General features: G+C 38.7%; 1 protein-coding gene across 3 annotated transcripts in view; it reads left to right on the forward strand.

The window, feature by feature from the left end:
• PCSK5 (proprotein convertase subtilisin/kexin type 5) overlaps positions 1–25,793 on the forward strand; it is a 261,474-nt gene that overhangs the window by 174,075 nt on the left and 61,606 nt on the right. For 2 of the 3 annotated variants that reach the window (XM_021380737.1, XM_021380738.1), the window contains 7 exons: positions 9,315–9,458; positions 11,393–11,495; positions 12,021–12,214; positions 14,221–14,305; positions 16,938–17,035; positions 17,651–17,780; positions 19,195–19,310. In XM_021380737.1, the coding sequence (XP_021236412.1) occupies positions 9,315–9,458; positions 11,393–11,495; positions 12,021–12,214; positions 14,221–14,305; positions 16,938–17,035; positions 17,651–17,780; positions 19,195–19,310 (870 nt within the window). Of the gene's footprint in view, positions 1–9,314; positions 9,459–11,392; positions 11,496–12,020; positions 12,215–14,220; positions 14,306–16,937; positions 17,036–17,650; positions 17,781–19,194; positions 19,311–20,763; positions 22,942–25,793 lie in introns of those variants that run through there. The other variant, XM_021380739.1, reaches the window with a different exon arrangement.

Below are 25,793 nucleotides of genomic sequence, written 5' to 3' on the forward strand. Positions count from 1 at the left end.
AAAGGGGTCCAGGAAGGCTGGTCGCTCCTCAAGAAAGAAGTCTTAAAGGCATCAGAGCAGGCTGTCCGCCTGTGTCGTAAGATGAGCCAGGGGAGAAGATGACCAGCTTTTCCTGAGGCTCCAGGAGAAAAAGAAAATTTGCCTCCTGTGGAAGAAGGGACGGGCAACTCGGGAAGAGTACAAAGAAGTTGTTAGGATATGTGGGGGAAAAACTAGAAAGGCAAAATCCCAATTTGAATTCAGCTTGGCCACTGGAGTAAAAGGGAACAAAAAATGTGTCTACAAATTTACTAAGGATAAGGAAAGGGCTGAGGTTCTCAATGCCCTCTTTGCATCTGTCTTTAAAAGTCAGGCCAGTTATCCTCAGGGCACTCAATCCTCTGTCCTGGAAGTCTCAGATGAGAAGCAGAATAAACCCGCCATGATGCAGGTAGAAACAGAGACCTGTTACTTTACCTAGACTGTCACAAGTCCATTGGGCCAGATGGAATCCACCTGAGGGTGCTGAAGGAGCTGGTGAAGGTGATTGCTGGAGAGGTCCCAGAGGATTGGAGGCTTGCCAGTGTGACTCCCATGTACAGGAAGGGTTTTAAGGACAATCCAGGGAACTACAGATCCATCAGTATGACCTTGGTGCCAGGAAAGGTTATGGAACAGATAATCTTGAGTGAGATCACATGGCATGTGTGGGACAACTGGGGGATCAGCCTCAGCCAGCATGGGTTCACAAAAGGCAGGTCCTGATTGACCAACCTGATCTCCTATGATTGAGTTACTTGCCTGGTGGATGACAGAAAGGCAGTAGGACTAGAGGGAATGTCCTCAAGTTGTGCCAGAGGAGATTGAGGGTGGATTTTAGGAAAAAATTTCTTCTCCAAAATAGTGGTTAGGTGCTGGAACAAGTTGCCCAGGCAGGTAGTTGAGTCACTGACCCTGGAGGTGCCCAAGAAATGTCTAGATGTACTAAGGGACGTGGTTTAGTAGGGAAATATTGCTTGTAGGTGGATGGTAGGATGGTGGGACTGGATAATCTTGGAGGTCTTTTCCAGCCTTGGTGATTCTCTGATTCAATTATTCTGTAGATCAGGCTGCCCAGGGCCTCATCCAACCTGTCTTTGAATGCCTCCAGGGATGGAGTATCCACAGCTTCTCTGAGTAGCATGTGCCAGTGCCTCACCACCCTCTTAGAAAAAGATTTCCTCCTAATATCTAATCTAAATCTCCCTTCTTTTAGTTCAAAGCCATTCCCTCTTGACCTATCACTACAAGAGTATGTAAAAAGTCAGTCTCCTTCCTGCTTGTAAGCTCCCCTCAAATCCCTCAAATACTGGAAAGACACAGTGAGGTCTCCTCAGAGCCTTCTCTTCTTGAGGGTGAACAAGCTGAGCTCCCTCAGTCTTTTTTCACAGGAGAGATGCTCCAGCCTTCTGATCATCTTTGTGGCCTCTTCTGGACAGGCTCTAACAGCTCCACATATTTCTTGGACATGGAGACCCTCCATCTGAACACAGTACTTCAGGGGCTTCAGAAAGGCAGAGAAGAGGAGGCCAATCACCTCCCTTTCCTGGCTGACCACTCTCCTTTATGAGGCAGCCCAGGTTACATTTGGCCTTCTGGGCTGCAAGTTCACACTGTTGGTTCACATCAAGCTTTTCATCCACCAGAACCCCTAAATTCTTCTTCACAGTGCTGCTCTCAGTGAGTTCTTCTCCCTGAAGTATACCACTTATAACTGGCCTCCACCTGGGCATAAAACCATCAACCATAGCCCCTTGGTTGTGACATTCCAACCAATTCCTTATCACCTGAATAATCTGCACTTCAAAACCGTATTTTTTCAATTTAGAGATAAGAATGTGATATGGGACCATACCAAAGGCCTTGCAGAAATCCAGGCAGATGACATCAGTCGCTGTTCTTTTGTCCACTGAAGCCATCGCTCCATCATAGAAGGCCACCAGATTGGTCAGGCATGATCTGCCCTTGGTGAAGCCACACTTGTTGTCACATATCACCTCCTCATCTTGCGTGCATCTGAACCCAGCTTCCAAAAGGAACTGTTCTGTGATCTCATAGGCACAGATGTGAGGCTCACTGGCCTGTAGCTTCCCTGATCTTCCTTTCTCCCTTTCTTAAAAAATAGAGTGGTTTCCCTTTTTCCAGTCACTGGGAACTTTTTGAATACAACAGAGAGAAGCTTGACAACAACATCAGCCAGTTCCTTCAGGACCCTGGGATGTATGTCCTCTGGACCCATAGTCTTGTATATGTTCAGTTTCAGCAGGTTCCTCTTCTCTTACACTAGGAGGGATTTTGTTCCCCCAAACCTCGCCTAGATCTTCAGGGACATGAGAGATGTCTGACAGCCAGTGAGGACTGAGGCGAAGAACTTGTTGAGTACCTCAGCCTTTTTGGTGTTCATTTTTGCCACTTTTCCCTTCACATTTTTCAGAGGAAGTGCACTCACTTTGGCTTGTCTCTTCTGACCAATGTATTTGTACAATTGCTTCTTGTTGTTTTTTACATCCTCCATCAAGTTCCTAATCCAATCTCTGCATGTCCAGATGGCATGCCTGTATTCTTCCCAGGACACACATCCCTGCTTTCATTGCCTGTGCGTTTCCTTCTTATCCCTCAGTTTAACCAACAGCTCAACCTTGACGGTTTCCTGCCTCTTCTGCTTGATAAATAGCATTATCCTTAATTTCACTTATCAGTGTACTCTTCATTTTTATGTTACTGTTATTTACTATTTAAGATATGGTTGTCTCTTATGCTGAACTTTCTTCTGGTTTCCAAAGAGAATTTCACCTCCTAAAGGGTAAATGGCCTCTCTTTTGCCTTCAGTTGCCTCAAAGTATAAAAATGGTCTTTGACCATTTAGAGTTAGATCATACCAGATAGGACTACTGTATCTTCTGATAAGTTAACAGAGTCAGTATTTTAATGAAAACCTAATTTTACTAGATTCAGTTTTCAAGGAAAAAAAAAAAACTGGATGAAATCTGCAAGTGCTGCATTTGAAAGAAGTTACAGTATTTCCAATACAGGCATTTGTTTTCCTGGTAGTCGATTACAGTATTTTCAGACAGTTCTTCCACAGAAGCTAGAACAGTCCAGAGTGAAATTTCTAGTTTCTCTCATAGCTGAGACAGAATCCAAGGATTTATTTCCATGTTGTTTTTCTTTGCTTTGTATTTTTTACCCTACCCATAAGAAAAAGAGCAATTTATCATTGCTTATATAAATGGAAAATCTCACTATATAGGAGAAAGAAATACATGGCTTGCTACACTGGTTGGTAGGTTGCAGCATGATCCAGGGTGTAGGTAAAATGCTGAGACCTCACATTTGTCTGCTTACAAACTACACTCCTAGAAAGAATTTTTGAGGCTACAAACATTCTTCTTCTGCTTTTAATTCCCACTGTGCTGTTCAATTTCATTCACTAACTTCAGTATAAGTACTTTTAAAGGCATGGAGATTGAGGTAAGAGTTTTCAAAGAGACTCACAGGAGTAAATGCTTACTTCTGTTTGCTGGTTTTGAAAGATGAATATATAGTTCTCCTTGGGCTTTCAGGAAATTTCAACCTTAAAAACCATTCTGAAATACGTACGTTGTATGCAGACAAAAGTAGCACTATTTTTGCATGTATATTGATCATAGTCTTTCCTTCAGAGCCTCACATCAAAGTAAGTAGAAAGCCTTTTATAAAAACAGGCAAAGGGGAAATATCAATTAAACAAGTAAAGATGTGATTAAAACATGTGTAAGAGAGATACATACAACTGATATATTGGAATTTATTTGTCCCTTACTCTAAAGTAACATCTACTCTGATTGGACAGCAAGTCAGAATATAATCATATTACTTTGGAACTGACAAATCTAGTTCATTGCTGCTTTCTGATGATACCTAAAAATTAATTATAAGAATTCTGCTATGAAATAAATAACATATTTAGGACAACAATGACATTAGCAGTAGACTTAATTTGTAATTCAGTGAGCTACAAGATACTTTACATTTCAGCTATGTAAACTCAAAAAGCAGACAGGATTTTTTTTTATTTGCTAAAAATGTGTTCTACATTTTAAGACATAGATGCTAACTTGAAGCCATAAAAATATATCTTTGTCTATATACATAAAGAAACGATTACTAAAACATGAAATTCTTAAAATCTCCATGTTTTAAAATATGGAAGAATAAATAATATTAATTGTGTCAATTCAACTTTGTCCAAGAAATGTCCATTAATATTTCTGCAACCAGACAGGGAGATGGAATACATTTTCTTTCATTTTTTTTTAATTATTCACATTGGTCAGAAGGCTATGTGCAGTTCACCTGTTCAAGGTAAACATGCCTCTCTCAGAGGAGACAGCCGTGCCGGCAGGGCAGCTCATCCGGACTCTCTTGCAGCTTGCAGACTCAGTAGGACTATTTCCACTGTGACTTGGAAAAAGCTAGGGCACAGGAGGAATTCTAATGTGAGAACATGGTTTTGTCCAGTCTCCTTCCTATTCCAAGTGGATAATAGGCCAAACTCAGCTGGGTTTTTACAGTTTTCTTTGTACAAAATTAAACCTTCTCATTTCAATATTATGACAAAATGCAAGTGCTGATTTTCTATCTAAAAGAATCTAAAACATAGATCAGCTTCACACAACTGCAGTTGAAACAGATGGAACTGAATGAGAATTTTAGTTCTTTAGCTCTGCTCTTCATTAGCTGAATTGTGCTTGTTTAATGCAGCAGATGGGCAGAGATGAGAGGCAATCTCTCTGCTTTTTAAAAAGTCTTTTTGCCTGTCTGGCCACCAAATCAAGTTCTCTTGTTACTTTTCTCAGTTGTCTGCATATCCTGATTTTTTTTAGCATGCTAACCTAGCAATCATAACTCATTTTTATAAAACCTGGTAATACAGTGTGCAGCAGTCCATACCGAAGACCAACTCCAGGGAACTGGGCTTGTTTGGTTTGGAGAAGAGAAGGCTCCGGGGAGACCTCATTGTGGCCTTCCAATCCTTGAAGGGAGCGTATAAACAGAAGGGGGGATCGATTGTTTGTGAGGGTGGATAGCGATAGGACAAGGGGGAATGGTTTTAAGCTGAGACAGGGGAGATTTAGGTTGGATATTAGGAGGAAGTTTTTCACACAGAGGGTGGTGGCGCACTGGAACAGGTTGCCCAGGGAGGTTGTGGATGCCCCGTCCCTGGAGGCATTCAAGGCCAGACTGGACATGGCTCTGGGCAGCCTGGTCTAGTGGTTGGCGACCCTGCACTTGGCAGGGGGGTTGAGACTCCATGATCTTTGAGGTCCTTTTCAACCCAAGCCATTCTATGATTCTATGATTCTATGATTCTATGATAATCAGTGTTATTTTCAAGATTGTTCAGCAGCAAACAACTTCTTGTTAAAGTTCATGAGAACTCCAAGGTGGCTAGTATTGTCTAAATGTCTATTATATATTAAAGTGGTTAACTGCAAGCACAGAGTTGTAAAAATCCTGATTATCATCCTCCAGAGCTCTGAAAGGAAATAACAACATTGTCAGTTCTGCAATATTAGCTTCATTTTATCTGCACCACTCACCATGGCTTTAGATTGGTGAAAGATTCTTAGTTAAGTGGCATTAACTAATGACTAATGTCGCACAAGGAAATGCAAAGTTTCCAGTGCACTGAAAGGGATACTCATAAAAGATACTTGGCAAAGTAGTCATAGACTACACAGAACAAAACTATACCGATATTTTTTTGTACAGCCAGATAATTTTCAGTGCTTTTGAATTTGATAGAAGAAACAGCAACTACACAATTTGATTGTCATAATTTACTGAAAACAGACAAAAATCAATGATTTTCAACTCTGTCTTGCACTTAGTAATCCTGAAGCAGCCAGGAACCTCTGCAGCCTAAAGGACAAGTTAGGGTAGACCTTTGTGCTTACTGCAGAACCAGTGGCTCATCCAGCAGGCATAAAGGAGAGCCAAAGAACAACACACTTCAGCTATTGCTCTCTTTTCTGTGCCCTGGCATGCTCTGTATACTGAAACCTAGAACAGAGCCATTTTGCAAACTGTTCATCTGGGCTATCTGCCAGGCATCTTTCGTAGCCCTGTCACCAAAACAGTCTATAGAGACCACATACATTTCCAGCTTTACACTTTAAAGCCTATTCCTGCATGCTCCTCTTTTATATGATTCGTTGTATAGGTCTTAATGATTTATTGAGTTATATACTTTATTTATAATCTTCTCAGTTCTATAGTGGCTAATCATATGGGGCTGATCATTTTTTGCTTCAGCCTCCAGAAGAAAAGGGACAGTAAGGCCAGGGGATGTGGAGAAAGTAAACCTTCCCAGCCAAGCTTAGGAAGAAAGCTCGTCTGCTCAAGGGAATCATGCAGGAGAATTTATTCTTTAGTTTCTTTTTACCGCAATGTTAATCACTTCTTTGGACCAGGTAGATGTTTACATGCATTTGGATTTCACAAGTTGTATTCTGGTTATGAGTTTGGATCCTGGTTCTTTGAATACTCTTCAGTATTATGTCCCTCAGCTTCCTAGACTTATTCTTGCCTCTTGATGAAATTTGTCCAGTAACACTTCAGAAAGCTGTGAAAGTGCATGCCATATATTCATAGTGGATAAACTCAGCTGTTTAGACATGTTAGAGTTAGTCTATACACTGAACAGGATGTGAACAGAAGGTACTTCCATGCAATTTATGGTGCTTGTGTAGCCTGCATTTTATCAGATTGATATCGCCATCATGCCTGTTTCTTGTTTTTTTGTGTGCATGTGTTTGTTTAGCTATCAAAAGGTCTTATAATTAAGAGCTGAAGTTTTCCTGTAATCAAACTGAGTACAAAGACCCAACATGTCGTCATATCCCTGCACTGGCAAGGCAGTGCCACATCTGTTGCCTGTAAAGAAAGGCAGGGTCCAGTTCATAAAGTAGTGCATGTGATTTCTGCATTTAATTCTGTAGAGTTTATGGAAGTGCACTTATACTTGCTGTGCAACACTGTGATATACCCTTTTTTTTGCACATACAATGTGGGACCTCTGTTACGTACTAAATACAAGCAGGGTAAGGGATTATTCTAGCCAAACAAAATGATGGAAGCAGCCAAAAATGGGGAAAGAAAGATTTTAGCATAAATGTACACACTTTGTCTATTCATTATTAAAGAGTGTGTATGGATATATAATTATTTATTGAAATGTTTTCATTGTGCAAATTAAACCTACCTTGAGGCTGGGTTCATTTATTTGCTGGCAAGTCACACGAATTTTTTCCCTCTTTATTTACTGAACCATTCTTAAAAGGCAGCTAATGTCTTGACAGACCCTACATTATTCCTCTTGCTGCTCTTTTGCATTAGGTATAAGGTCAAAGCTCCAAACCTTCCTGCCAGTACGTTAGCACAAGCCTTTCCAATAAGTCCAGACACAACAATACTCTGTGCCCAAGAAGCATCAGTGCCTGTGGTTATTTTTAGTGGGTCCTGGCAAATATTTTTTTGTAGTATTCAGTACTTTTACCAGTGTTCTGGAAGATATATAAAATCATCACTTTGAAACTTTACTGATCATTGGAGCGCAATAATGGCAAGGAGGAAAAGTTCAGAGTAACAAAGCAGCACAAACAGTTTTCAGCTGCATCCAATATATTATAATCTATATGCTGTGAAAGTCAGTTAAAATGCAGAAAGGACATAGAACATACATGGTGAAGCTATATTCACTCCAAGACAAATCATTTAAGAGAACCGTGTTATTATCTGTCAGATAGTGACCATTCTTTGGCAAAAGGCGATTCCTTAGTGTAGCGAGATCTTGATGAATTAGAGAGCTGGACAGTCACCCACCAGATGAGGTTTAGCAAGAGCAGGTGCCAGATTCCACGCCTGGAACATGTCAGTTCTGGATATATGTACAGAGTAGGGGAAGAGAGGCTGGAGAACAGCCCTGTGGAAAAGGATCTGGGATCTCTGGCTGACGGCAAATTGAACATGAGCCAGCACTGTGCCCTGGCAGCCCAAAGGGCCAACTGTACCTGGGGTGCACCAGGCCCAGCACTGCCAGCAGGGAAGGGGAGGGACTGTCTGCTCTGCTCTGTGCTGTGTGGCCTCACCTCCTGCACTGGGTGCAGCACTGGGTGCCACAATGTAAGAAGAACATAAAACCATTAGAGAGCATCCAAAAGAGGGCTGAAAAGATGGTGAATGGTCTGGAGAGCAGTATGTGTGATGAGCAGCTGAGGTCTCTTGGTTTGTTCAGCTGAGAGAAAAGCAGGCTGAGGGGAGGCCTCATGGCAGCGTCCAAAAATAGATTATTTCAAATTCAGAAAAAAATGCTCCCTGCTCCCCTTTTCTCTTGAGTCTTTTGATGAGAACTGTACATTTACAGCCAGCTGCTTCAACACTGTAGTATTCAAGTATGATTTCAGACCTGAGTCCTTTGCTCTTTTCATGGAATTAATATACTGGGGAGTGTAGACAGGGAGGTGAAGTCTGAATATTTACACTTTGCATCTTGACAGTTTGGACTGATGACTTGATATACATTTATCTATATTCTTCCACAGGAAAAAAAAAAAAAAAAACAACATAACTTACATGGAAGTACTTTAATACTTCAGACAGGAAAACATGTGTTTTCTTCCTTCACTCAAATACTGAGAGGATAAAATATTGGTGACAAAGTCAGACATTGAAGTGACGTATCTGCAAATTAACTAGGCCAAAGAAATAAGAAATTGTGCTTGTTTGGGAAGGGGCATTGATGTTCTACTATAGAGATTTTAAAAGAGTTTGTTTCCTCTTCATTGAAACGTATCCCATAAAGCAATGAAAAGTACTCATGAGTAATAATAGACAAAATATAACGCTGTTCTTAAGTCAGAATTCTGAATACAGCTAGTTAGCTAAGAAATATAATTGTAACTGGACAATTCATGTTCTGAGGAAAAGTGAAATCTGTAGCAAAAGCTCCTTGATGAATATCTTGATGAATAAGTAAATAACTATATGGCCTAAGGTTTTTGTTTATGGCTTATGTTGAGTTCACCCTTGCAAACTTTTATAAGATTTACAAGAGAGGGGACTGCAAAAAATACTGTGTAAAATCTGGTTGAAGAAAGTATGCTTTCTCAGTTTACAGTGAAGCACAGTTTGCACTGTCAATATTAAACTAAGCAAAGTCTTCCATGCCTACTCAGAGTTTCTGTTCACAGGTGATATATTTTGTAAGATATAATATGAAATGATTTATAAAACTAGACTTTTAATACTTTTAGGCAAATTGAAAGAGTGGTCCTTAGTACTGTATGGAACATCCATCCAGCCATACTCACCGAGAAATGATTTTCCAAAAGTGGAAAGAGTACGCTCCAGTCCAGTTGAAGATCCTACAGAAGATTATGCAACAGATGATTATTCAGGTGCGTACATTAATTTACTCTGTGCATTTACTGCCCTGAGACTCTGCATATATAAAATGTTGGACTTTGTATTGTCAACATATGGTCACACATTGTTAAGACTCCAGGCTTGCTTACTTAGTATCTGCTCTTTTCCATGTTTTGTGTCTCTTTTGCATTAGTTCAAGACTAGGATTCTGGTGCCATTGTAGGATCTGTGGCCTTCAGTATCTGGGAAAAAATAGGTGATAGTGAAAGTTTCCAGAAACAAAAATAAAAATAGCCAAACAGAAATGTATTCAATAAATGGAGCCTTTCATGAATTTTCTCTAACTAGAACAGTAAGGTTGTGTTTATATTTCATCTGATTAGTTAGAAGTGCAGTGGCAAAACTGATAATAATTATGCAGAATTTATGATATTTGTAAAGGGAAAAATTAATACACTGAAGCTAGATCACAGTGCTGACAGAATGACTTTGCAAAAACAGTTTTGTAAGGATATTCTCAGGGTATGGAAGTAGTGGGAGTTCAGGATGATTTGTTTCATAATTTAAAGTTCTATATATACGCATTGCATTTTTATAGGTTTTTAGACAGTTTTGTATTTTTAAGCTACAGTTAACATCCTATGTAGAATGCACTACTTTTCATAAAGATTTATATATAGGTATGCACAAATGTATATATGAAGAATATTATCTTCTATATCTACATGTGTTGTTTTTTGTTTATCCCCATAGAAGTTTTTCAGTATTTTCATTAAGTTTTGAAAAAGTTAGATTTTTGGTGCTGCAGAATAAGTCAGGCTGGCAGTTTTCCTACACATATTCCAACAATGTTAATAGCATTACCTAGATGATTAGTGCTGATGAATCTTAAGTATACTTCCTGCAAGCTAACAGCATGGCAGTGTTCAATGTAGAAGTTTCTGTTATTGCAGTCTCCTGTCACGGCATGTCAGACACACAGTCCCTTTTTTTGCTTCAGAACTGCTCAACTCCTTGTTTTGATAGATGACAAAACACTACTGTCTCTGCTATAAAGGTCACTAACTTCTTAACCGTTTGTTGTATGAAGTGAACTCACTTTTGTTCAAGTTTACTTGACATTAAGGGCCATGTTAAGGTGGCTGGAAAGCTTGGAAATTTGCATTCACCAGGGAGCAATGATCCTGATGTAGTTGTGAGTTTACACATCGTTGTCCCCTACTTGAAGGCAGGATATGATGGTTCTCTCGTCCCCTAGCTGCTTGGAACTATTTGGAAAGTGTAAACATGACTGCGGATGAGATGAAGGACTTGCCAATAAGCAAAAGGCTGGATGTGGCTCTGGGCAGCCTGGTCTAGTGGTTGGCAACCCTGCACATAGCAGGGGGGTTGAAACTAGATGATCTTTGAGGTTCTTTTCAACCCAGGCCATTCTATGATTCTGTGATTCTATGAAAAGTTAGTTGAGGCTTTTGCAGCATGTAGCTGCACAGAGGGAGGTAAGTCTGGACACTGGGGGCTGGTTCACTTCTGCTGTGGTAGCCACTTGGACCACTTGCCCATTTGTTAATCAGAATAGCTGCTGATTATGTTGACCTGCTTGTGATAAACAGTGTTGCTAATTATTCCTCATTATGAATTTCACAAACCTTTTCACATTTCTAGATAAAATTTAGATTAATTGTTAGTCATCAGAGAAGAGATCAATCTGATAGATTGTTCAGAGGATGCCACAGGTGCTAAAAATTATGTATCAGTGTGAACAAATACTGAGGCGAGTATCTGCAAAGATCTTCAAATATTAAAAAAATTCTCCTTTCAGTGTGGTCAAATTACAATTTGGACTTTAAATCAAATACACAAAAACACAGTAATTGTATTCTGCACTAAAATAGTATGTTTTAAGGGGTGCTAAGTACTAAAGGAGGAGATTCAATTCTTTTCCTGTGTTTTGCTTTTATTACAGGTCCATGCAATGCTGAATGCAGCAAAGTAGGGTGTGATGGGCCAGGACCAGATCATTGTACTGACTGTCTTCACTACTACTACAAATCCAAGAACAACACACGGTAAGACCAAAATTTAAAAAAACTTTTCTTCATAAATTCCTTAGTACATATCTTAGCTTCCTTTCCTCTTCTCTTTGCTGCATTCGTGGATAATTTATTTTCCTCTGAATTTGACAAATTTTCTTAGGAGTTAACAAAAAAGAATTAACTAATAAGAATTTCAAGTACAGCACTCAAACACATTTCCCTGATTATTTCCTCATTTTTTGTAAGAGGTTATATGTGTATAACTGTGATAGCAACTACAACTTCAGTGACTGTTTGAATAAGATATAGATGGTCATAAATGGTACGGTATGACTGTCTGTCAAGGTGTTTGCCAGTGAGATAGCATATGCTGTAGGAAAAAAAATGCAGAAGCAGCCTGATGCAATGCTTTAGAGGGTTACATGATCGTTGGAAAACACGTGATCATTACAGAAGCAGCAATGCTGAGAAATACTTCTGCTTTGCAGTCATGGTCCAGGAATGTGGTGGCAGGTTATTTCATTAACGACTCTGCCTTCTCTTCCCTGCTGTCTGCAGGATCTGTGTTTCGACCTGCCCACCTGGTCACTACAATGCAGACAAGAAACGCTGTAAAAAATGCTCACCCAATTGTGAAACCTGTGTTGGAGGCCATAGTGACCAGTGCATGACCTGTAAATCTGGCTACTACCTGAATGAAGTAACCAATAGCTGTATTACCACCTGCCCCGATGGGTTTTACCTGGATAAGAGTTAGTATTACTTACTGTTTCTTTATTGTGGGCTATAGAATTTGATCTGGGGAGGCTGATGGATTACTGATAAGCAGGAAAAGTATGTTGAATGCATCTATCTCTTATCCTACTCCTCCTATTACACTGCTGCTAAGTGTGATCAAGAATCTCCTCAGAATGGCAGAATGTTCCTTCATTTTAAAAATCATGCTTAGATGCAGGATTTCATTTCTGCTCGTGACTGGGAGTAACCAGCAGAATGAAGGCAGTCCAAGAGTAAAGTCAGCTGCAGGACAGAGCAGGTTATTACTGCTCCAAAAGGGAAAGGCGGCATCCAGATTGTGAACATGAAGCATTCCAGTTCCCCATTCTCCCATGCTGTGGGAATGCTGTGGGACCACATAGAATAGGCAGCTGAGAAGTTGACAATGGTTGTTGAACTGGACCTCTGAGAAAATGAGGCTCCTCATATGGAAAATGTGGTTGCAATTAATGTTTCAGGCGAGTTTCTGACCTGCAATGATGTGATGACTCAAGAGCAGTAATTCTATGCCACAGGGCTTCCATTTCGTCCTGAGGTTGACACACTTTATTTCCAACTTTGGGTAGGAAAGATGGACATATATTCAAACATGTGCTTAAACTACATGGACTTCAGTTAGCTTTAGACACATGCTTAAAATATAAACATGTGCTCAAAGAGCTTGATTCAACTACAAGCTACAAGCGATGGTTGCTCCGAAAGTAATGCCTCCTTTTCTATTATGCTGACCCACAATGTCAGAGGCAGAAGATGCTGGTAGGACAGAGGAGGCTGAACATTCCCATCAATATTCCGTTACATTATGTTGCTGTATGACAGATCCAACAGAGGGGCAGTCAGACAAAATGGCATCTGACATGGAAGTGCGAGTGAAGCAAAGGAGTGGAATTGAATTCCTCCATGCAGAAAAAGTTGCACCAATTGACATTCATCAATGCTTGCTGAACATTTATGGAAACCAAACAGTGGATGTAAGCACAGTGAGGCAGTGGGTGGTGCATTTCAGCAGTGGCAACAGCAATGTGAAAGACAAGCCATGTTCTGGATGGCCAAGCACAGCTGTCACGCCATGTAATGAAAAGCATCTTGACCAGCTCATCTGTGTGAATCAGCTAATGGTGGTGACTGTGTTGAAAAATAGTGTTTTGTAGCTGAGAATTTGCTCTATCAAATAGTTTTATTTGCTCTTTGTATCTGTTGTAGTTTCCATGGAAATAAATAGGAGGCATTACTTTTGGAGTGACCTACGTAGATACCTAACCTTTTGCTCTCTGTGCCATGAAGCTGTCTGTTCATTTTTGAGGATTAGTAAAAGCAGGTACTACTCTAATTTTTCCATTTGCCACTGTATGAGAACTACAGTGAAGGGATTTCCCTTCTACCCGACCAAGATGTGTAAATGACAATTTATGAAAATGGGACCACCAGGTTTTTCTCCTCAGAGAGTTACATGGCACTGCATCTCAGAGATTTCTTTTGAAGCAGGGAGCTCTTGAGATGAAAAGGCAGATGTTAGGTAAATTATGTCTCAATTTCATTAAGATCAGAAGTGTTTCTTTGAACACCAAATCATGTAAGATAGGACAGACTGTTTGCACGTGAGGTGTAAAAAGTAAATTTCAGGATAGTTTCTGGAACATATGGCAGTCATTACTGACTGACCCACTGTATGAAAAGGCAGTTTAAGTCCATATTGTAAATAGTTAATTTAAATATAAAGCATTTACAAAAGTTTTTGAACAACCTCAGAGCATGATATTTCTGTAGAGGCTTCATATATGATTTAATGAAGATACAGTGTGTTTATAAATAGATTTGGTGTCCGAAGGAAAAATCTAATGATAGACAGAATTTAGATGTTTTAGTCTAGCTTCCTGGTGTCAAGCTAGAAAACAGTAAGACATGTAATAATATCTCCAAATAATTTTATTAAATATAACTGACCAGGGTTTTCTGGGCTATTTTCTTTTTTTCTTCGTAGATAAGATTGTTTGCCGAAAATGTAGTGAAAACTGTAAGACATGTGTTGAATTCCAAATCTGCACAGAATGCAAACATGGCCTAAGGTAAGGAAAAGATGGCTGTCACTAAACACAATACTCAGAGAGGCTTATGAGACTGCGGGTGTACAACAAAGAATACTAGATAGCTATTTAACCTTGAGTTGCCCTCATTTCATGTGTTCCATTGATGCTTAGGTTGTAATATAGTATTTTATTGTGCAGCTGTGTGCCATCTTGGCCAACAAAGGGTTTTTAAAAGACCTTTCATTTCACGTAAAATAAAAGCCACAGTCGTGTGGAAAACTGGCTTCTTCACTTCTTTGACCTCCAGTGTGGCAGTCAAGGATTATTTTAGAGGTAGAGCTGATGAGTCATATTAATCTTTGATTCATTCCTGTGATAGTTACAAACTACTTTCTTATCTTTATCGTGTTTCTTCATACATCCAGCCCTTCACTTATCTCAAGCACCTCAGGCTCCATTCTGTTACGATATAGTGTGCACATTATTTTAAACAGCGGTGGATATTTTTATTTCATTGGAGGACTTAATCATTCTTGAAACTGATAGGTAAAGCCTACAAAGCATCAGTATGCATTCCAGGCTCCATTATGAATGAATGACCTTTTGATCCAAGCAGCTAAGGTCAAAAATCTTAAAAAGGCTGCGGAGGAGTATATGCTGGCTTTATGCCACAAAAAATATCAAGTTGGTATTCAGTAACTGTAGGGGTTCTTCTTTCAGAGTACAGTGTTCTGCATATGTTTTGACATTGAGCTTTTACTTTTTGTCTAAGTGGAATTTTGTCTTTTGAGTAATAAAAGCAGAAAGGTGTTTGTTTATAGGACATGAAGATCTAGATTCCTTTACATTTTGTAAAGGATTTTTCATTTCTTTGTATTTATATTTCATTTCTATTTTTCAAGTGCCTGTGCAATTTTTATTAGAAATATATCTTTTCTTAAACAAAATATTAAAAAAATGGGACCCTTTGAAGAGGAAGATTGATCTAATGGGAAGGAAAGCATAGGATTGGATGTGGTCTGCTTACAGTTTCTGTGAAATATGAGTATCTGCTTCCCTTTTAAAATGTAATTAAATTTTCAATCCAACTTAAGAGTTTGGAGAATTTTAACGGACTCAGCATGGCTTTCTGTGTATCTGTGAAATCAATTTAGAAAGGAAGCAGTTTAGAAGTTCCTGCAGTTGGCATATATGTCAGAATACCCAAGGCTGCATATTTATGACCTTATAGGACACGGTCTCTGTCACAGCTATGTTCACATTTTCTGTATTTCTCAGGAACTAAGTTCATATACTTGTCTGTCTATTCACACAAACCTCACCTCTGGAGAAAGACAGCATAATCTGTGAGAGAGAAGAAGGAGAAACAAATGAAAATGAAATCAAAGTAACTTATGTTTAATGTTTACTTGGACAATATTAGCCAGCTGAGACTGTTTTTTGGTAATGTTTTCAAAGAGCATCATCTGGGTGGGTGTGACAAATCAGAAATCAATATTGCCTCCAGGACATGCATTTTGTATTCCACTGTGGTTCAAAGATTCTTGCATTTTCTTGTCAGTTGTATCTATAGACAGGACTTTGGGTGGGACCTGGGAGACCTACATCCCATTTCTGATCCTGCTATTGGCCCATTAACTAAACTCAAGCAAATGATCAGTTCTCCCATCTGTAAAAACATGATAATGCTACCTGACACGTAAAGCACTTTGAGGTGTGTGGCTGAGCAAAAATACTTAAGAAAGCAGATATTCTCACATCTGTTGAATTTTTCTTGCTAAACTGGGACCATATCTACTCTTCAGAATTTCCAGTGGTGCTGAGCATACAAAACTTTTGTTGGTTCCAATCCGCAAAACAGCATTAGCTCTCACTTAAGCTGATAATCCCCATAGCTGAAGAGCATTTTTTGAGAAAGAGTACAGTTTAGTGAAAGCTGAGTTTCTATTTAATAAGGCAAACATGGCAGAGAAGTCCTAACTTTAAAAAAAAAGCTCTACTTCAGCATTTAGAACATGAAAGCATAAGCGCTACTTAGAGCATAGATAGCATGGAGTTGTGACTCTTTATGCTATTCTTTCCTCCTCTCTTAGCCAGTACTTTGTGCTCCTTCTCAAAAGTGCCTGCAGGCAGAATGCCTTGGGCTGCAATCTAGACAAATCTCCCACACCACGCAGAACTGGCTTTAGGAGATTTCAAAGAAAACTGCTGTGTCAGAAAAGGGTGGCAATTTCCTTCTTGTCAATCTGTTCTTGACCTGTGCTGTAGTAGCACGCTGTCAGGAAATGCTGCTGGTCTTTCACATGAAGCATGAGGTCTTGTGTATTTTTTAAATGCAGTGGTGTTGACCCTGTGCCAAATTCCTCATGGGTAATTCTGATTTACATGCCTGAATTTTTAGGACTCTGGCACTGTTCATTTTTTTCTGGCCTCTCCTACTTAGTAATATTTACAATGAGTTTGTAAACAGCTCCTGTGTTTCACCATAGACTAAACTGCATTTCATTCCCTCTTGAAGTCATTGCTGTCATTGATAAAATATGACCTGTGAAGGAAACCAGTGAATGCTGATCTATGAGCTGCTGGTTTTTTTAAAGGAAACTACTGATTTGTGAATTAGCTTGTCTTTTGTTGCTGTTATCTGCTCAAACACTGTGCTTTTTTCCAACAGTTTGCATGGCACGAAATGTGCTATCCGCTGTGAAGATGGAAAATACCATAATGGCAGGGAATGTGAGCCATGTCACCGTTCCTGTGCAACGTGTGCAGGTATCTCACTGACATTTATCTGTATTGTTTCCGTTACTCTCTATTTTTAGCTCTGATTTTATTTTACTATATCATAATGTGACTTCTGACATGTAATCTTTGAATTCTGAATTCCTGTTTTGGCAGAGGGGTTGGACTCGATGATCTCTGGAGTCCCCTTCCAAACCCTACAATTCTGTGATTCTGTGATTCTGTAATTCTTTTGATAGTTCTCTAACATCTTACACATGTAGCCAAATTCTTTCAGCTAACATAAAAATACAATTGAAAGTGTGAATACACTCTCTTTTTTTTTCCCTTTTATACGGCTCATTCTAATTTCCTGCAGTGCCTCCCATTTTCTTTCTGGATTCTAAGAATGATTTAGACATTTTGTGGCACCTGTAGAAATACCAACATCCACTTCTTTCAGAAAAGAGATAGCGAAACTATGTAATGTGCTTTCTTCTAACCATACACATTAATAGTTTGATGTTACTCTTTGAATGAAGGTAAGTTAGGCTATACATTGTCTCTTAAATGGCAGTCAGATTTTGCTACAGCTAGAGATATGGTGTCTGTTAGGCAATAGGACGAACTAGCCAATAATAGAGTGTATTTTCTCTCTGGTTTAAGGTGGTGGAGTAGATGCATGTATAAACTGCACACAGGGCTATTTTATGGAAGATGGAAGATGTGTGCAGTCCTGCAGTACTGGTTACTACCTTGATCACTCTACTGAAAGTGGATACAAAAGCTGCAAAAGGTATGATCTCTGGTAATATACGTTTCTAATGATTAGCAGTATGTTAGGAACTACTGTGTTGAGAAAGATAATGTCTATAAGTACAGAAAAAAAATATGTATTCAAAACAAATGAAGTAAAAAGTATTATTTAAATTTTGAGTTACATTTATGCAGAACTTCTGAAAATGTTTTTCTTGTACATGTATGTGTCCTTGAGTAAAAAACCTGTAGTGATAATCTGAGTAAATATGCATAGAAATGCAGAGTATACAGATCTGGCAGAGCCTCTGTGTATCTCAATAACAAACCAAAAGAAAGGCAAAGTGGATTTTTTTTTAATAACAAGTTAATTGCTGTTCATGAGGACCATTTCAGTTCTTCAGCTACATAGACAGAAACATGTCGTCTGCATGTACCAGTGGGTGGATAAGCCTTGGAGAAGGTTGTGCTGTGCAAAGAAGGGACATATTTTTTTATTCCTTTGTTTATTAAATAAATACCACTTGTTGCCCTTTGGAATCATTCACTATTGATTCACACTGAGTTCAGAGCAAGAAGGAAATCTTAGAATCAGAGAATCATTTGAGTTGGAAGGGACCTCTAAAGGTCACCTAGTCCAACTGCCCTGCAATGAACAGGGTCACCTACAGCTAGATCAGGGTGCTCAGAGCCCCATCCAGACTGACTTTGAATGTCTCCAAGGATGGAGTATCCACCACCTCTCTGTACAACCTGTACAGGTGCCTCACCACTCTTATCATAAAAAAACCTTTTTCCTTATATCCAATCTAAATCTCCCCTCTTTTAGCTTGAAACCATTTTCCCTTGTCCTGTCACAGCAGACCCTGCTAAAGAGTCTGTCCTCTTCTTTGTTACAACTCTCATTCAGATATTGAAATGCTGGTATCAGATCATCCCAGAGCCTTCTCCAGGCTGAACAGCTTCAGCTCACAATGTGTTATCATTTTCCAGCTTTCCACTCAAAAAAATAATAAAATAAAATAAAATAAAATAAAATAAAATAAAATAAAATAAAATAAAATAAAGAATACACAGTCAAAATCTAACAAAGTCAGAAGGGTGATGAAATGACTGGGCAGCAGGTCAGTCTTTTCCATCATGTGGCTTTGAGTCCATCCCTTGGTGGCACATGAATGCACTGTCAGTTTAATACTTCTGTTTATTACTTCTACGTTGTTCCGAAGTACTAGAATACTGCAGCTATTTACTAAAAAAAATATGAATAGAAAGTGTTTGGAGGAAAAAAGCAGGACTGAGTTGTAGAGGGAGGTTATTTTTTTAATTATTCTCATTGCTGGAGCAGCTGATACCTCTGGAAACAGCAAACAAGCCCCTTACAGTTCAGAAGCTTTCTCCTGGGAGCTCCTGTATTTGGTGAGGCCATAAGGCCAACCCCTACCACTGTCTTTCAGATGCGATGCCAGCTGTTTGGATTGCAGTGGTCAAGGAGACAGAAACTGCACGATCTGCCCAAGCGGCTATAACCTAGACTCTGGTGTCTGCGTAGTGGGAACAGTCTGCAAGGATGGTGAGTGCAGTTCTCTGAAAAGATCTTTTTTAACCCTGCTGGTAGCTTTTCTTAAATGTATTGGTGTGGTTTGGTCTCTTTTCTTTTGTTATATTCTCTATTTTAGGTCTATGTTACTTCTTACTTTTTTCAGATTTATGAAATTTTTATCAGATTTTTTACAAGTAGTGTATTAATAGAATTAGTCACATACACACCTGAATTTTCCTAAAATAGTTTCCCCCCTACGTGCAGCAACCTACTTTTGCTTCCTCTCCTGTTTTTCAAAAGTCATTGCTTTCAAAAGGTTTTTATAGGAGGACTCTAGTGTACTGTCATTAGAATTGCGTGTATGTATTTCACCACTTTAAACTGTGAAAATGCTGGTAAGTAAAAAGGATCTTAAGTAACTGTAGTATTACTTAAATCATGTGAAAAAGTAATAAGGAAAGAAAAGAATAGAGGGCACCCAATTTGTGATGGAGACTTGAACTTCCTCTGAATTCTCTGAGGCAACAAAGATATCATTCATATTGCATATGATTGGCTTAATTATTCACTAATATTCATTCATTTCACAAATCACAATTGCAGAGACACTGAGATAATGTTACACTTCTCTGAAAATGATACTATGTGAATTACTTGTAGAGAACAGCCCAACAAGTGCTATCCAAGAGGAAAATCATACCAAAATAAAGCCCTGTGTTAAGCAGTGTGAAAGATACTCAATATAAACTGTAGTCTTATGTGCATATACATATACATCACTTTGGTCTTCATTATGTTAGGATAGATTAGTTGTCCACATGCAGCTTCATCTGGGTACACATACAGTTGCCCAGGACTGAGGACACTTCACCTCAGTCTCATCTGCCCTGTTCTTGAGAGTGCAATTGCAGAGCAACACATGGACACATGGGCCATGAGGCAATTGCAGTGACGCGACTGGATCCTACTGCATGGCATGCCCTCTCAGCAGTGTAGGTTAGCTAAAGAAGGGACAGAAGTCTTTCCTTCTGTTAAGTTACCAAGTGTGGGGGTTCTCATTCCACTTCCTGACAGTCAAACACTGGGTATGTGTTAACGTGTAGGATTTGAATTTCTGTGGAGAATGTTTGTTCTTTTTTCATGGTTTGTCTATTTTATTCTTTTGATTCATGAAAATCAAGAACAAATTCCTTTGCTGTGAATATCACTGTTTTCTAATTATTCTCTTTCTAATCTTTTTTTCTTTTTCACAAATGGATACCAATCATTCCCTGTCGGACCGCACAATATCTCTTCCTGAAAAATAAAATGCTGTTGACTGAAATTCCTTCTGATGGACCAAATTTCCTACTTGCTACCTGCTCCTGAATGGTCTCTTCAACCAAATCTACCTGTCTGACCAATTAAACCTCCCTCCATGGTAAACCCCATGCTCTCCAAACCTTCAACTTCCCCTTCTTCTCTTGCTGCTGCCCTCCGGAAGCCACGGAAGAGTCCTGGGCAGAGGGAGGATTCTGTATGCTGGTGAAAAAGAACAATCTCTGCCAGCGGAAAGTGCTCCAGCAACTGTGTTGCAGAACATGTACGCACAAGGGGTGAACTCACACCTCCCAGAGTCCTCCTGCTCCTGTAGACTTACAGATTAACACGTATTATTGAAAAAGGAAAAAAAAAAGCCACCTCTCTCTCTCTCTCCCCCCTGTTTGTCTGGGGAGATGGTGAACTGTTTGTTGGAACTTAAATGGAAAAACTACAACACACCTACCTTTCATAACTGGGTGTTTAGAGCTGAGCATCCAGGATCACAGAGTCAGTATTGTGTGACCAAAGCATTTGATGCCAAAATTAATGTTTAACTCATGATTTGATTTCCTGTCAACTTTAGGATTATTTCTGTTTTTTGAAGGTCTTTTTTCTTCCCTTTTTTTTCCTGCTTGTTTCCCCTTCAGGATGTTTAAAGAGTGTTTCAAGAATACACACACGTTTACATGGATTAAAAGTAAACAATACAAAAAAGTTTGCATTAGTCTTTTTTGTGAATTGACAGGGGGAACTTCAGGAAATCAGTCCCTAAGGGAATCAGAAACATTGTCAGCTGCAGGACTAAGTTCTGTCCCTTTTGTACCAGTATTTAAAAAAGAAAAGTGATCATTTCTGCACACAATTCTTTCCTACTTACTCTGCTGTGTGCTGTTTTTTTGTATCACATGCAGTGTGTATATATGTTTTGCCCAAAGTGGTTTTTTTGGTCATATAGATCTCATTTTTAGACAGCTAGCTTATTAACAGATATGCTAGGATTTTTATTTTATTTTTTTAAATTGTAAAAGCTATTTCAAATAAACTTTAAAAAAAAAATCATTGTTCCTGTTGTGAACAAGTTCAGAAGATACTACTACTCTTGGTTTGCATAAGCAAAGAGTAATGTATACGTGGAAACTGAAAAGTTGCTAACATGTAAGGAGTATTCATAAATTATTGTTGTCTTGTAACGTTCACCAAAAAGGGGATATTATCATGCAAGTATGTGGGGATATTTTATAGTGCCCATACAGAAATGCCAGTGTGACTGTATGTGACAGAATGTGTTTACAGGACTGGATTTGTAATTGAGCTTGTAACACTGTGCCAAATACATCTGCAGGAGTATTAACATATAGGGCAATAAATCAACTGTTTTCTTGATGTAACAATCTTGTCTTGATGGGCCTGAATCTGCTTTCAACAGCTCCTAGTACAAATTTCAGCAGGAACAATCCTGTTGAGGCCTATGAAGTTACCTCACTGTAAAACCATTGTGGGTGGTGAGAGAGGCAGGTCTCTGTCTTGTCTCTGTACCCACGTACACAGTTGTTCAATATATATTCATCAGCTTCACCTAGCATGCTGTTCGGAAGCCATTCATTTTAGCAGAAAACAGTAAACTGAGCTTCAAAGATACTGTTTTGTGGGAAGAATACTTACAATGTGCAAAGTCTCTCTTTGTTATTTCTCCAGGACACACAAGTAGAAAATGTATTGCAGGTGTTTAAGCATGTAAATGTTAGAAAATAAAGAGAACCTCCTTTTTAAATACAAAAATTATTGTGGAACTTTTACAAATGAATTAATATTGACCTATGCCCACTTTGCCAGAGAGCAGATAAACTATTGCAATCCATGTCTGGTTCTGTATGACGAGGCCTGTGAAGCTCCTTTGGTGCCCATTACAGATTTCTTGCTAAACATGCAAAGTTATGAGAGTTTAATTTGTGCTAGTTTAACTACTAGTCTGTTACTGCCTCATTTCTCAATATAACAGTTTTAACTAGAACATAATGCTTTCAAAGTTTAAGTTAATATTATATATATATTATATATAAATATATATTCATAATTGAGATTTAATTATGTAATAGATTGTAAAGAGTTTGTTTGGGTACTTATAAATGCCTCTAACACTATTATAGATAAAAACTTAATATCTTTGTTTTCTTTAAAAAAAAAAAAAAACTGACACGTTGTTAATCCAAATTCATTTTTACTGAAAAAATACTGTACATGTGTAAAATGTTCAGTTGTTATTTGTAAAATAGGGTAGTTCTGTTGTAACTGATATTGGCCAAAATCAATGTTATTCCATATTTTATTTTTTTTATTAAATTAACCTAACTTCTTGTTCCTTTGGTCTGGAAAAACGTATTGATAACCTATATGTAAAATATGTCTGTTGAAGGGCACAGGTAGCTTTATGGTATAGATACTGCATGCAAGTCATTGAAACAAACTTGAAGGGTAGGGATGTTTAATTTTTTTGTGGATTTAAGTGATGGAATTGATGAAAGCAGAAGTGGTTTCTGTGGAGGACGCATTTTGTGTACTAGCAGTACAGCCATGTCCTTGCCCTGGTGAGCAACAGTGTTGGCTTCCTTCCACCCATGAGAGTTTTTCTCTTGCAAAGTTAATGAAGAAGTTGCATGCATAAGTACATTTTGACTCGGACGGTTCAGGAGGGAGGTGGTGGTTTTGCAGTCATTCCTGGACATTTGCACTGTGCAATACTGTCGCCTGTTCACATGCCAGTGCTCACATACAGTACACCTCAGGTCACAATCCTGGACAGCCACTTAAGAACTGCAGGCTGTCTCTCCTTCCCATTAAATGGAGAGGACTACATACAGACTCAGCTGTGGTGCCTGCAGGATCAGAGCTTCCGCTAGCATTAGTTGATGCTTTCATTCATTTCCCGCTTAGTCCCCCAGCCTGAATGGAGGCCAAAGAGACAACTCATCAACAAAACTTGTATATTCAGATGAAATTTTAAGCATGTTCACTGTCACTAACTTGGTTTCAAAATGAGGAGGTCATCAGTCCCCGGTTTTCCTGTCAGTTCTTGGAGTAAGTGTGTAAGGGACAGCACATGCCCTGCAATAGTTTCATTAAGCCACACTGGTGGAAAAAGGTTGGCCTAATCCTTACACCAGTACTCTATAAAGAACTGCTTCTTTCAGGTCACACCCCACTATCATATTTTAACTGGCTTGAGAAATTCAATCAATTATATTGATTTCTATGGTTTCATCTAATGTTGCCTTGGGTGAAGGGTACATTGGGTTTCATTACAACTCCGGCCCTAGTTTGCCTTAGAGGGTGTATCTGTAAAAGCTGGGCTGTGGAGCCTCACAGAGAAGCAAGCCTTGAATGGAGTTTTAGATTGAAAACCAGGACTTCCTGCTGTCTGCTGTCAGACTCTTTGAAGATGTTGTTTGTTGATGCCTTGACAGCAGTGGCCAGATACAAGCAGAATTACCAAACAGCAATGTATTTAGTCCTTCTATCAGCAGTGGGATTGCAATTGAAGGATGCTAGTTTGTTTCCCACTGCAGAATTGTTTTGATTCTCCCTTTCTGATTAAGTGTTGAGTAGTTTGATGTATTCAGTATTTTATACCTTGTTGTCAGCATGCAAAACATATATGGGGCACTTTAGGAAGACCAGAAGCTACTGAACTTATAGAAAATGATACTTTTCTTCCTATATGGAAGGACTCTGGATGATGTCAGTCCAAATCTGTTCATCAATTACTGCCTTGTTTGTAAGTATATATATATATATATTTATATATATTTATATACATTTTTATATGTATATATATATTTAGCTTTATATGTATATATTATTTTTTTTTTCAGACACTCTTTTAGTTAAGGCATATCACTGCCATGGAAAACTACCTGCCAGTTCATATTTCTTTAGGAGAATCTTTACACAGTCATTGATTGAAATGCAAACTGAACAGCCAGCTAGATGGCTTCCCTACTACAAGTCTTCAAGACAGTGAAAATGTAGACCCTAGAAAACTACATACTTCAACTAACATTATTTGTAACCAGAAAGAAGGTTAGAGTGCCCCAGACAAGGAGATCATCTGCAGAAGCCTGTTGCATGAATGCATAGTTCTGTAAGTGGAAGATGCATTTCTGTAATCAGGCCTTATTGCTTTTCTACATGCTGCTATCCTCCTCAGCCATACCTCAATGTGATGTATGCCTGAGATCAGCAAACTAGAGACACACCAAGCTGTGTCACTGGAAACCAGTGGGAACCATACACTCCTGTCCAGTAGCTCTCGTGGCTCTTGGCTGACACTCTGTCTACCTGCACACACTGGTACATCCTGTCTTTTTCTGGGAGGCTTTGCAGCTCCCTCTGAGTGGAAAACACAGTTTTCTAATAAAGACTTCCCCATGAGACCTGAAAGATTACCACAGTTCCTATTTGAACTGCAAGTTTCCAATTCCTAGGAAATTCTGAGCAACATCTGATAATGAATATATACTAAAATATCAAGGCTGCTGCTGGTTCCACATTGTGAAATAATGGTAAGACTTATGGCATTATGAGCTTTTGAGTAAGTCTATGTGTAGAGATACTATAGCTGACTGTAGTGACTAAATAGATCTTGCAGCCAGTGATGAGGTTAATCCAGCCACATCACAAACAACCTGAACATTGCCTGTATCAGTGTCCATTTTAGGTAACTATGTGCAACTTTTTTTTTAAATGAATTGAAACTTTTTTTTAAAAAAATACTTTTTTTTTAAATGAATTGAATGACTGTAACAAGGCCTGTTATAAATTCAAGATTCCTGTAAAGACATTTAATTGACAGCTTGTATGACTCAATGTTTTGAATATGGAGTGCAATTCATGGAACAGTAAATTGTCTTTGATCCATTACCATGCCTTATATTTATATTGCATATGCCATTGTCATGTCATTGGTAAAGAACAAATCAAGAAAAGTTCTATCATTAAATGTTTGTGCAAAATATTTTAAGCAAGCATTAAAAAAGTTTTCTAACATACAAGTAAATGTCCTAGTCAAATTTGCATCAGAAAGAAACTGACCCAGCAAGAACTTGCATGAAATTTTTCAGAATCTTTGGTTTCAATATATAAAAAACAAGAGGTTGAGAAAGTATTTTTGATTAATAAGTTGTTTAAGGGAGGAAAAAAAATATTTGCTTGGCA

The sequence above is a fragment of the Numida meleagris genome, chromosome Z (assembly GCF_002078875.1).
Source record: "Numida meleagris isolate 19003 breed g44 Domestic line chromosome Z, NumMel1.0, whole genome shotgun sequence".
Classification (NCBI taxonomy): domain Eukaryota; kingdom Metazoa; phylum Chordata; class Aves; order Galliformes; family Numididae; genus Numida; species Numida meleagris.